We start from the raw sequence: 13,475 nt of genomic DNA on the forward strand, positions 1-13,475 counted from the left end.
ATGAACATATTACCAAAAAACAGCTTTTTTTTATATGCTGTTTTTAGAACCCGAATGAAAGCACAAAAACATGCAAAAAGTGAATTTTGCATAATAGGTCCCATTTAATCATACACACCATATTTAATTGAAGAAACTGACTTTTTCTCTCACTTGTATTTCCCATAGATCTATGCTAACCTGTTCAATAAAGCATGGCAGGTCACCTTTAAGCAATAAGACTTGTAAGGACAAAATCAATGCTGGCGAAAAATAACACAAAGGCCCGTCTTGAATGATTCCAAATACTTTTGTGAAAAAAGTCTCTGGACTAATGTGTGTTTTTTAGGAGTCAAATCACTTTCTAAATGCCCAGTTTCAGTATAAACCTGTAGAGCTGTGCTCATGTTTTTGTCGTACCTGTCTGCCCTGGTCTCTGAAGAACTCCCCTGCGTTGTCGATGACTTGTTCATCTGTCAGGTCGGAGTACGGCTGCTCCTGACAAACGCTCAGCATCTCCCACAGAGTGACCCCGAACGCCCACACGTCGCTGGCTGTGGTGAACTTCCCCTGAGGACACACACCAACACACACACCTGAACCTCTGCCTTCACTGCCACGACCTCCATTAGTGTCACAACAACTACGAGCATCATTATCATAAAAGGTGAATCTGATGGAGAGGAATAACACGTCTAATGGGTTTTTTTCACATGTGAGTGCTTCATTTTTGAGTGCATTAGTTTGTTTTCCAATGTTTTATTTGTATAATTTTACTATTAATGGTCCAAAAAGCCTTGACCTGAATTAAAGTGGTGAAAAATTGCAATGCAATTAAAAGAAATGACAGCTTCGTGTTTCCTACACAGTCTGGAAAACTGAAATTTAACCATATTTAATTACTGAAAAAGTAGCAAAAATAGCATCCGTCATGCAAATCCAGTTATCCTTGGAGAGAAGCTGAGGCTTCCAGCCTGGACCAAGTTAATGCAGGACCACTAAGAGTAAAATTATACAACTAAAACCTTAAAAAACATCACAGGACAACACAGAGACACACAGGACAAATAATCTCACACTCACACCTAAGGACAATTTGGAGATCAGTAACCTGACATCATGTTTTGGACTGTGGGAGGAAGCAGGAGTACCCTGAGAGAACCCAAGCATGCACACTGCAAAAACAAAATCTAGTACGGTATTTCTGGTTTAGTTTCTACTGCAAATATCTTAGTAGGCGTGAAATAAGACAAGACCAACTGACATGTAACTTGTCAGTAAGAAATGGGAGCTTATTTAAGTCAACAATTTATCAATATTGATAAAAAAAGTTCAAGTTATAAGTAATTATCTGCCAGTGGACATTTTTCCCATATTACAAGTTAAATTATTTGTTCCACTGGCAGATTATTTCACATATAACTAGATAACTGATTGTTTTTCAGGAAGATGATGATTTACTGAGCAATACATACAAACACAATCAATATTACTCAATAAAAGATGAGGAATTATTGAGTATGATTGTTTTTCTAGTCAATATCATCTTAAAGCTGTTGAAATTCATTCTTCTGATGTATCTCCAATATATTTTTCGATAAGGTGTTAATATGAATATAGCTCTATTTTAGGCCATGTTCAAAGATGTCGGCCTTGCATCTGTTAATCCATCCATGTATTCAGTTTTTTTCAGCCTCTATATTTAAATCCTGAACTCAACAGAAACATCTGCCCTGCATTTATCACAAACTTTTGTATGTATGCATTAAAACCAGTGAGACTCCAGGAAGTTCAGACTGGAAAAGTCTCGAGTTGAAAAACCATTTATAGATAAAACTAAAAACAGTTCATGATAACCTGTGAACACACAGACCATCGTGTCCGTCTGCCTGCTCACCATGAGGATGCACTCCCAGGCCATCCATCGTATCGGCAGCACAGCTCTGCCTTGGATCCTGTAGTAGTCTCCAGCGTACAAGTTTCTGCTCATGCCGAAGTCGGCGATCTTGATGTGACGCTCTCCGCCTCGATCCTCTCCGCTCTCTCCCTTCTCACCGCCGACCAGGCAGTTACGAGTGGCCAGATCCCGGTGCACAAAGTTCAGAGAGGACAGGAACTTCATCCCTGATGCGATCTGGCTGGCCATGGAGATGAGCGCTGGATAACTGAGGACAGGAGGGAAACGTCAGGAATTGTAGCTGAGGATGTTTACTCTACAGTTTTCTTGAATAGCAACGATAGCTCTGTAGGCGATACAAGACCAGACTGGGCTGATATAAGGTGTCTTGTCAATTTAAATCTAAATAAACTCAAAGTTTACAATCACACGTGGAAATAGCTGTGAACAGATGTGCAATTATACAACTGTACATCTTAGAAAAGCAGAATTGGGGCCTCCTACACAATCAACAAGAATACAGCAAGTGGTTTCTGATTGGTAAGTCAACAGTACAACACTTGTCTTTTCCAGAAGCCATTGTACAGCACATCCAACGGTAAAACCAGCTGACAAAACGTCACGGAGCTCAGCTTGGGTTGCTAGGTGACAGGGATGGGCTTGGCTGGGGTTGCTAGGTGACAGCACAGTCCTTGATGAATACGAGTCAACAATCAAAATGGCTAATTTTCTAGACACCAAAAAACATTAACGTATTGCCAAAAAAAAAAGATAGGTGTTTTTTTAAGCATTTGTGCTGGTTTTCTGAAACAGTCGAGACCAAAATGGAAGCACAGAAACATGCAAAATGTGAATTTTATGTAGTAGGTGCCCTTTACGTTACCTGATGGTTGGCGTATTGTGTGAAGGCCCAGTTTTGTCCAGCAGGACACGCTGGGACAGATACTGGTTCAGATCTCCACACTCCATGTACTCGGTGACCATGCAGAGGGGATCGCTGCTCACACACACTCCCAGCAGCCGGATGATGTTTGGGTCCTTCAGGCGAGACAAGATCTTCACCTCCTTCAGAAAGTCGTTCCTACGAGAAGAAAAGGGACGGATCTGCTGAGTCAACAAAACAAGTTCGTACAAAAGTCCAACATAAAGCGCCAGCTCTCTATATTTTGTTTGAAAAGCCTCAACCATGAAGAAAACCACAGATAAGCAGATATTTTCTCAAGTTTCCTTTGTTTACTGAAGATCTTTTATCCAATTTAAGGCTAAACTCAACAGCAGTCTTTATCCAGAGCAGACATGTCTATTCCTGCTGCCTCAGTTAAAGTTCTCCCACTATGTTTTTGGTTCATTTAATGCCTCGTTGTCCAAACAACATCTCTTCACTTCTCCATTTCCCACCATAGGAGGCATTTAATTTAAGATTTTGAGCGATCTTCTGTTTGGTACCAGCTGCTTGCAGTCATGGCCCAGCAGCTCCTCAGGAAATCAGCCATAATCTCCTTAATTAAGTCAACGACCTTCTTTAAGTCAGTTTTAGTTGTTTTTTTTTAAAGAAACCTAGATCATTTCATGACTTATCAGTTTTATTTTGCCGCTTTAGTGAAAAATGTAATGTGAATAATGAACCATAAATATTACGACTCTGCACAGTAAAGAGGTATCACTTATCCTGATCTCAAAATATCTGGCAAATACTAAAAAAGTATTTTTTTTGGAGCAAAAAAAATGTGTTTATGTCTGTACATTAAAATCCCGAGTGGTTGACAAGTTGACATTTATGTAACATTTAATGTTTGACTTTTTCCCACTTTTAAAGTAAAGTGCTCACAAAACCCCTATACACTGCTTTGGGCTAATCGTGAAAGATATAGTCACTAAAATTGGTGCATGTGTTTATTTAATCTAATTAAGTTCTGAAATAAAAAGTTTATGTTATGAACTATAGTTTATACATGTGGTACTGTAATCTTTTTAAAAGTATATATTTTTAGATCTATATGTATATATGCACACACACGTTATTTAGGTGCTGTAAAAAATAGATGAAGTACTGTAGAAAAATGTAAAAAAAAAATTTTTTAAGTATGTTTAAAAAAAATACAAATTTGATTTACAAATAAAAAAATTACTTTGAATTTCTATTTGTAAAGTACAAATATAAAGCAAAAAATGTAAAGTAAAAACAAAAAGGAAAAGTAAAAAATAAATAGATTCAGGTACTGTGAAGAAATTTCAGATTTAGACATTGTAAAAAAAAAAGAAGAAGATATTTAGGTACAGTAAAAAATTATAATGCAATGTAGAAGCCGGTATTGAGGTTTAGTTACTGTAAAAACAAAATGATACAAACCTGGCATTCTTTGAGGCATCTGGGCGCAGTATCTTCACTGCGACCAGAAGAGGGCGCCCTTTCCTCACATTAAAGGGGAACTCCAGGATCGGGAGGTCCAGAGGGTTCTCTATTTCACACAGGTGAACCTTTAACCACAAGAAATTAAATTCAAATTAGAGGACGGCGATCAGACATTTCCTCCATCTTTGTCGGTTCTCACCTCCCCGAACTGTCCCTCCCCCAACTTCTCCTTGAAGACGAGACACTGGCGCGGCAGCTCCGGCAGCGGGAGAGCGTCGGCACCAGGACTGGAAGAGGCCAGGGCCGGCACCGCATAGGTGTTGTTGCCGCTGACCCCCTGCAGACTGACGATGTCCGCCTCTGCATAATGCGGGACGCTGGGAGGCAGCGGCGGGGAGACCGGGGGAGACAGAGACGGATAAGGAGGCGACCCCGGATAGGGAGGGGGCTCCTCGTGTGCAGAGGGGAAGCCTTTCTCCAGGTCCAAGTCCAAACCACAAGCTGGAGACAAGAGGCAGAGGGGGCGGATGAAAAGACGAGATAATGGAGAACAACCGAGTGATTTAAAACGGCCGTCTGCAGGAACAGAATCAGGAGATAAAAGGTCAGGCGACTTGTTTTGAAGGGATAGTTTGGATTTTCAGCTGGAAACCAAATCCAATATTCAAAAAGAAAAACATAAGCAATCTAAGATAAGTGAAATCAAGTTTTCCACAGAGCTACCTTTCCTCTGTCGGCCCGGGAAAAGGTTGTTTATTTTTACAGAAGAACTGATGATGGTCCTGAGCACAGCTGCAGGCTCATTCATCTACTGGGAGGCTGAGCTGGAGCTGAAATTATGCAGCAGAGCTGTCATCCTGCAGAAATATCGACACACCCCTGCACATTGTGAAGGATTACAATTCTTGTGAATGTATTCCCCGCTGCGGCCTCCTGCAGCCCGGCCAGTGCATTAATCATTGTTTGATTCAGACAGCTGACAGCACACATTCACCCTCCGGTGACTTATTTTATTCCCGTGAGAGACTAAAATAATTTATAATTTCTTTAAATCCATCTTCCTGCATGAATAGCAGGTATGAACCACTTGTTATTGAATCTCTCTTTGCTCATTTACACCATATCGAACTCCTAAATTAAAACTAAATTTGAACCTGCATCTTTACCCACTGATAAAACTGAAACACCTCGAAAAGATAATTTTACGTTTGAAACCAGCGGCTCCCAAAAGGTTCAGACAGCACTTGAGTCATGGGCTTGTAGGGAGAGTGGGACCTGAATGCTAAGTTGTTTTACCTTTGAAATAATAATGAGCCTGATAGGAGAATGTTCAACCTAAATTCACACGCAACTGCAGCCATTAGATCACAATACTGTAACTTTATCATATATTTGGGAGGAAAAGCAGGAGTCACAGTGACTCCAGTAAAAAAAACTATTTTACCATCTGTCATTATCAACTGGATTTAACTACAATGTGTTTTAACAAGGATAAAAATGGGATCGCTTGGATTGGTCTGGGAAGGTAAAATAAAGTTCAACATCCTCGCTGTAGAAGTATGCAGCTTTGTTTTGAGTCTTGACTTGGCAATACTTTTCCACCTGCAGCATCTTGTCCTCAGCTCTCATCAAATGACCTCACAGGTTTCTGCTAAATCTTGTTTTCTAGTTCTAGTTTGCAGCAGGAGTGTCAAACACATTTTCACTTTGGGCCAAGTTCAAAATTATGAATGACTGAAAGGGTTGTTTATGCTAAAACATTAATAAACTACCTGCATTCGATTAGTACTTATTAAAATTAAATAATATTGAACATCTTTTCACACTGATCAGTCCCTCCAGGTTTTCTCAATTGCTTTTGTGATTTTTCGTGATCAAAATGCCTGATTTTCTGAAGCTACTTTAGGAATATTTACAAACATTTTTGTGATATTTGATATGTATGAAGGTTAAACATGACCTTTGGTTACTCGCCATGTAGATCACAGATTACAAGACTGAGGCAGCAGAAAGAAATACTGACACCTGCAGGTGAGAGTTAGGAATCACTTAAAACAGAATTTAATTTTAGTCTAAAACAAAAACTTAACATGTTTTCTACCATTTTTGTAGAATATATGCAATTAACTTACATTTATGCATTATGCGCGGATATGTTTATTTTGCATCATCTGAACTTTTCAGTTTTCTGCTCCATCTTTTTGGAACCAATTATAAATGTATGCATAAACACACCAACCTTAAGATGCTGTTTTCACTAAATATTTTTAAGGTGATTCTTACTGATTTTGAGAAGAAATCATCTGTCTGTAAATGTTTTAACTAATTTATGTATGACTGCGTTAAGTTTGTGCTGTAAACTCCGTGCTGCTGCCAGTTTTGGCCAGGATTCTCTTGCAAAACAAATTTTTAATCTCAGTGGGATTTTCCTGGTGAAATAAAGGAAGTTGTAATTTCGCAGTTCTGAGTGCAGCTGGAACGCAGCATGATAACCTGGTGCTACTGAGGCGTTCACAGAAACTAAACTCAATCAAAGTAAAAAATAAATAAAAAAAGAAGCTCTTTGTGAAACTTTCCAGTTCCTTAGAAACCAAACTATCCCTTCAAACAAAGGAAGGAGTTATGTGATGAGTGAATGAGAGAATGGGAAGGTTGCATGCAGAAACAAATTGTTAATATTTGGGAGAAAATCTTCTCCTGCCTCAGCGTTGACAGGTCGGTAAGTGAGTGGGAAGCAGGGGATCCTCCTGACTGTGCCGGCCCAGTCTGAGGCTTCTTACCCTGGGGCACATTCAGGCTCTTTTCCTGAGCCTGAGCCGATCTTGGGACGACTACGGCTCTGGAGCCTTTTCTGTGATCTGGTAGGAGCACGTGATAGGCCGGATTGTTTAACAGCAAGGCTACAAGGTCACAGACACACAAACACACACAAACGTACAGAACGAGGTGGGGCACACAAACAAAATCATAACATGGAACAAAACAGAATCATGACAGTGTTAGCGTGTTCATGTACATACGAGGAATCATAAGGGTTTTCATTATGAGCACAGGAAGGAAGAACATCTCAGGCAAGTTAACACAACCCAACATAAAAAAACTGACTGGATGGGATGTTTGTTACTCTTGTTATTTCAAACTAACACAGGCGCCTAGTAAAGATGGCATGCCAACCTCCTGAGGAACAATGCAAGCAAAGGAATGCATTTTTTCTTCTTTAATCCTCAGCTTCTCCTCCCTTTTCTTCCCTCTCTTTGGAACAATAGTTCTTTTGTGCCCCCTCTGCACCGTGCATCTTCTTGCAGGCAGTCTTCCTTGCAGGATGTTTGATTTGATTCACTTTTGTTTGGTGTGGTGGGATATACTGCAACGCCACACTTTTCTAGATAGGCACGCCACATCGGGAGTTTTCCTTCTGCTTTTGCCCCATCTCCAAATGAGTTTGCAAAATCACAAACAGGCATGCAAACTGAGCGATGTGGTACAAACCACAGGCATGAGTGCAGAAATTTAAATACAGTACATATGGAAGGTGGGATTGTTGTCACATTTTCTGCTTATTTATTCCCAGCTGGTATGTTTTGCATGTTTTCCTGCCTGTCAACATGTTGCACAGAACAGAGCATTATTTTCTTGCTTTTTTGTGATCTTTTGCAGTCATTTTTATTTAACTGTTCTTCCAGTTTTCTGAGGGACTTTTACTTTTGTTTCTTTAGACTTTGGCTGCTTTTTTACTCATCTGTCCAGTCCTTACGCCAAACCAGGCCAACTTTTAAAAACAGCTCTCCTCTAGACATGGCCTGTTGCAATAAGCAATAAATCAATTATCCGCATGATGAATTAAAGTGAGCTCAATCATTTCTATTTGCATGATTTATAGTTTTTCTCTTTTCTAGCTCTTCCTACCAAAAACGTTCTTCAGTCTGGAGCTTTTGTCTCAAATAGCCCTTATTTGAAGGACAATTTTGTTACAGAGGCTTCAGTTTCTATTTTATTTGTTGTTTCTGTAATTTTGTTTATTTATTTTGGATAATTAAAATATTTTCCAGATCCAGTGTTAAATGTTCATTAGAATTTCAAGTTTATTGAGCTTTGAGAATTTGTCCTTGCATTATTATACCTTTACCGTTATATTGCTTGAAAATGGTCTCAAAATAAGAAAATCGTTCATCGCAAAAACGTCTGGGACAATTTATTGTCAAGCAAAATTTGCTATTGTGCACTGCAAAACCACAAAATCTTACTAAGTATTTTTGTCTAGTTTCAAGTGGAAATATCTTATTTCACTTGAAATAAAAAAACAAACTTACAAGAAACTTTTCAGCAAGATATAGGAGCTTGTTTTAAGTAAATAATTCCTTAATTTTGATGAAAGTGTGCTAGTTCCATTGGCAGATTATTACAACAAGATATTTATTCCATGTTAAATTACTTTTAAGTTAGTTTTGTCTTATTTCAGGTGTACCAAGTACACTAGAAACTAGACAACTTGGTAAGATTTTGTGTTTTTGCAGTGCAACAGGTCTAAAACCGCTGTATCTGTGAAAATAGTCCCTGTGGCTGCAGCCTGCAACATTTCAAAATATGCAGAAAAAGCTTCTTCAGTCAAATGTGCTGAGCTGGGTTAATTATTATCATTATTTTTGTACATTTTAAATCTCAGTAGACATTTATATTGAGGGTACTTCTATTTATGTCATGATAGCTTTGGACACACTGTAAAGTTTCATTCCAGGCCAAACCAGCACTAATGCGATGCTTGATAATCAGCCAAATAAACGACACCCAGTAAAGAAAAAGCCACACGAAGTTCATTTTAAAGCTGCTGAAATTAGACGTGCTGTTTTCTACATTTTCCCTTTATTAGGTTGTTTATACACGTGTTTTGTCCCATTCACACTGCAGCCAACTCTCTTTGCTGAGGTCAGATTTTTTGTGCAGTTTTTCACATTGTAATTTAAATGCAACGACATCAGACTCCAGTGTGAACAGTCCTCTGTTCTTCAGCCTTTAATGCAACACATGTTGTGATGTTGCCACACTTCAGTGGTGTGAATGAAATGTCGAATAAAATGCAAAGCGACCATTAGGACTGAGGTCACGTATCCAATTTAGGATCAAATATTAAAGCCGCCTTTCTTTGATTTTAAGATGAGTTTTGTTTGATTCAGAACATCAATAATAAGAACAGATATGGGCCACATAGGGGCAAAACGGTCAGATTTTGGCTGAATGTTGAAAGTATCTGAAAAGGACTAACGAGTGAAAAAGCAGCATCAGTGCACTAAAAACGTTAAAGAAACACGCTCCAAAGAAATGTCAAGAAGAAATAATGAAGAAAAAAGGATGACTTGAGGCTCTGAGACCACTTTATGTCACATTATTTATGTTCAAAAACTGACTTGGAAACATTTTCTCCAATACACAGATTTAATATTAAAGGTAAGCAACACTTAAACCCCTCAGTGTAACTTACTGGTGCTGTCCCTCTGGTCTCTGGGCCGCAGCAGAGCGCTGGGCTCCTGATATTCCCCCTCTGCTTCTCTGTCCTGGTCCCGGTCGTCAGGAAAAGTGTGTATGCGCTGGTACCGGCTCGAGTAGCTGTGTGTGTTGTTGATGACCACGTTGTCCGAGGGGACGGACAGATGGACTCTGAGCTCTGAGCTGGACAGACTGCCTTGGGCCTGAAAGGCAGCATGAAGGAACCATTAGGGCAGAGGGATGCTCAAATCCTGGACACAAACTTTAATCGCTGACTGATTAGCAGCGCAGATAAATCCAGATGGAGACGGGCTGGTTTACTGCCAGTTGGCTGGCAGCTGTTCTCTCCAGATATTATTAACTTAAACTGAATCAAAGCGACGGTTTGGCTTCATGAAATAAAATATTTCCAGCTTAGAAATTACACCGTAGAGGTCCAGCTCCTAACCCACCTTGCCCAGAATCTTTTTCCAGTACTGCCGCCAAAGAATGACAACTATAACAGCCAGCAGCAGCAGGATGATGCCCACCAGGCAGCCAATCAGAATAGCTGTGTTACTGCCGTCATCTTTGGCTACAGGAAGTCCCGCCCTCGGAGTAAAGGCAGCAAATTCTTGAAATGGAAAAAAAAAGAAAATCAATTTCAGTCAGTTTTTTATTTATATTTGACATCAAAAACTTGCCACTTTTTATGGTTTCAAGGTTTTGAGTTAAAGAAACCTACAGCAGAAAAAATATGCGTGTCAAAGTCACTTTATCAATCACAGGTGAGTAAATTATTTACATTCACCAGCTGTCGTTTCTGTTTTGGTTGAGTTCATGTCATCCAGTCACACCATGATGTGTTTAAATTGCATTTCTATTGTCAATTACAGATGAAGCACTTCACAGAAATCGGAATCTGAAATTGTATAAATGCAACCATTTCATCAAATAAGCCCCAGGGTTTTGGACGTTGAAAGATCCTGCAGCATTAGGACCAGAAATTAAACATCAAGCTCATAAACAGTCCATTGATTTAAATTTTGCATCACAGCATTAGTATCAAGTTCAACACAAATGTCTCAGCAATGACCCAATGACATAAATATATCTCTTGCTATGGTATGCTGACTCTCTGTCTACGCTGAAGAAGATTCAGTGATCTCAGCATGCAAGTGACAAGTTCTGCCCTTTTCTGATTCATTTCTCTGTTAGTATTTAACCATTCGCTGAAGACTTGGAGCACCTGCAGAGGGATACTTTGATCAAACATTGATGCCAAGATGGTAAGTAGTATAAAAAACAAGAAAAGAGATGGTTAAATCACAGAAAAACAAACTTAGTCTGTTGTGACTCACTATACTTCATCATCATACAGACACAATACAAGTAAGAGGCACCTCATAAACATCATTTATATACATATGTAATTGTTGCCATATGTTTTATTCTCATGCAAAACACATTTTTAGAAAGGGCAATATACATGGCAGGAAGAGAAACTATGTTAGTGACTTTATTGATTTACCAGAATGATTTTTCTCATTTTGTGGTTGTGCCACTGAGCAGTCTTGCTATTTTTCTGTAACAAAGCATTAAACTAGTCCCAAACTATGACACTACCTCCACTGTGACAAACTATATTTTTATGATTTAACAAAATTAAGTTTCCACATATAATGAGGCATATTTGTATAAGCAGCATTTTCCAATTTCAGTGACTCCTGTTGGTTTTTTTAGTGACAGATTTTTTTGATGACTAAGGCTTTTCTTTGTATCTTTTAGGTTTTCATGATAAGTTTTCAAATTAGATTTTTTTTTCCCAGAACGCCTACGCGCATCAGATGGGAATTTATTCCATCGGTCAATATGTCTCCTTATGAGAAGAATCCAAGCCAAGTCCTGAATGCGTCTGTAGCATCCTGTCCAGCTTTATGCATTTTATCTCATCTAAGTTCCTGCAGAAGTCATTGAAGCCCTAAACAAACTACCCTCTTTAAAAGCTCCCCCTCTGAGACGTAGACGGCTGCAGCTTCAGAAGCGCCTTCAATGACTCTACAGCAAACCTCCAACTTATCCTTTTACAGCCGGCCAAATATAAAAGATTGCTTTAGAAATGGAAGTCGATATGGTGGATAACAGAAGACAAATGACGAACTGAATGACACTTGATGTTAGTTTTACTTTGAGACAAACTCGGGTCCTCATGCACTTCCGTGTTCATCATCCTGCCTGCCATGAGGACGGCGATAATAACTGACATCCGGTTTCAGAAGATGATAAACAATGTGACTTCCTTCTCAATCCTTCTGTTAACCTTTTGTTCCTTTCAAGCATTGTTTTAAAGCTTAGCTGTAAATTGCACTCTCTCTCAGCCATGATTTATGAGCCACTATAAGTGAGTTGTTGTGTATTTTCCTATGGAAAGAAACCCGTCTTTCATTTCATTTCCCAGTTTTTGTGTTTGGGGCATATCTGACCAATAATCTATGGACTGAAGGTGTGTGAGCAACAGGCTTATAAAAACATGCCAGTGCTATAACTATAAATCAAACTAAATTAGATTTCTGTTTTATGCTTACAAACACATGCTCTGCATAAAGAAAATGTGTGTTTTAGAATAAAATATGTGGGTGGAGCCTCTGCAGCTGGGAGTGAACGTGCTTTCAAGTCTAACCACAGAAAAACATCCAGGAAATGATGATTTAGTTCTGTTTATTGCTTTATTCTGTGAATGACCACAGTTTATTCACTAGTTCATCAAAGCAACAAAGTTATGCTGCATTCTGTGACAGCTGGGAATTTGGACTTTCCCCTTTTTAGTGCAGGATAAAATTGCAGAAAAACCTCAAAGAATTTTTCTCCCAGTCTTTAAGGTTAATATATTACATGGTCTTGTGATTTTATTTCTAACTTTCTTACATTTTGCACCATGAAATGCAGCATTATCCCATTTCCAAATGCGTTTACCCTAAACTTTAAAGACATACCAGCTTTCTTAATTTTGTATTGTGTTAGTTTTTTTATGTCCCAGACTAACACAAAGAAGTGAAAAGAAAATTATGCTTTACAAAGAGAAGAAACTTAACTTTTACACTCTCACAGGAAAATGGCTTCAGACAGATGTGTAATTGTACAACTATACATCTTTGAAAAGCAGAATTAGAACCTCCTGCACAACCAACAGGAATACAGCAAGTGGTTTCTGAATGGTAAGTCAACAACAGTCAACAGCAGCCATTGTACAGCATACACAGTGGTAGAACCAGCTGACCAGAGGTGCTGGAACTCAGCGTGAGTTGTTCGGTAATCATGCAAAATGTGAATTTTGCATAATATGTCCCCCTTATCTGTTCTAAGACACCCAAACTAGCAAATAGGGAAGGACAGAAATAGAGAAACCACCAAGAGACACATAATAACTCTAGAGGAGCTGCAGATATTCAAAGCTCAAATGGAAAAATCAGCTAATAAGACAAACAAATCTGCTTTTATGGAAGAGTGGAAAGAAGAAAGTCATTGGTAAAATAGGAAAAAAAGGGAAAAAAGTCATGCAAGACGAACAATAATGTTTTAAGTGGTGGAAAACTACCAATGCACAAAACCCTAAACATGCCATCCCCACTGTGAAACGTGGTGGTGGCAGCATTATGCTGTGGGGATGCTTTTATCCAGCAGTAACATGAAAGCAGATCAGAGATAATGAGAAAATGGATGGAGCCAAATGTTGACCAGCTCTGGAATAAAAACCTGCTACAAGCTGGAAAGAGTACAGACTTTTTA

At 39.0% G+C, this 13,475-nt stretch overlaps 1 protein-coding gene across 5 annotated transcripts in view; it reads right to left on the bottom strand.

The window, feature by feature from the left end:
- ddr1 (discoidin domain receptor tyrosine kinase 1) overlaps positions 1–13,475 on the bottom strand; it is an 85,414-nt gene that overhangs the window by 4,682 nt on the left and 67,257 nt on the right. For 3 of the 5 annotated variants that reach the window (XM_028012917.1, XM_028012920.1, XM_028012918.1), the window contains 8 exons: positions 10,163–10,323; positions 9,706–9,913; positions 7,010–7,129; positions 4,429–4,730; positions 4,227–4,354; positions 2,760–2,957; positions 1,877–2,144; positions 400–549 (listed from right to left, as the gene is read on the bottom strand). In XM_028012917.1, coding sequence (XP_027868718.1) covers positions 400–549; positions 1,877–2,144; positions 2,760–2,957; positions 4,227–4,354; positions 4,429–4,730; positions 7,010–7,129; positions 9,706–9,913; positions 10,163–10,323 — 1,535 coding nt within the window. The remainder of the gene's footprint in view (positions 1–399; positions 550–1,876; positions 2,145–2,759; positions 2,958–4,226; positions 4,355–4,428; positions 4,731–7,009; positions 7,130–9,705; positions 9,914–10,162; positions 10,324–13,475) is intronic. The other 2 variants (XM_028012919.1, XM_028012921.1) reach the window with 2 other exon arrangements.

Source organism: Xiphophorus couchianus, chromosome 3 (genome assembly GCF_001444195.1).
Source record: "Xiphophorus couchianus chromosome 3, X_couchianus-1.0, whole genome shotgun sequence".
Taxonomy (NCBI): Eukaryota; Metazoa; Chordata; class Actinopteri; order Cyprinodontiformes; family Poeciliidae; genus Xiphophorus; species Xiphophorus couchianus.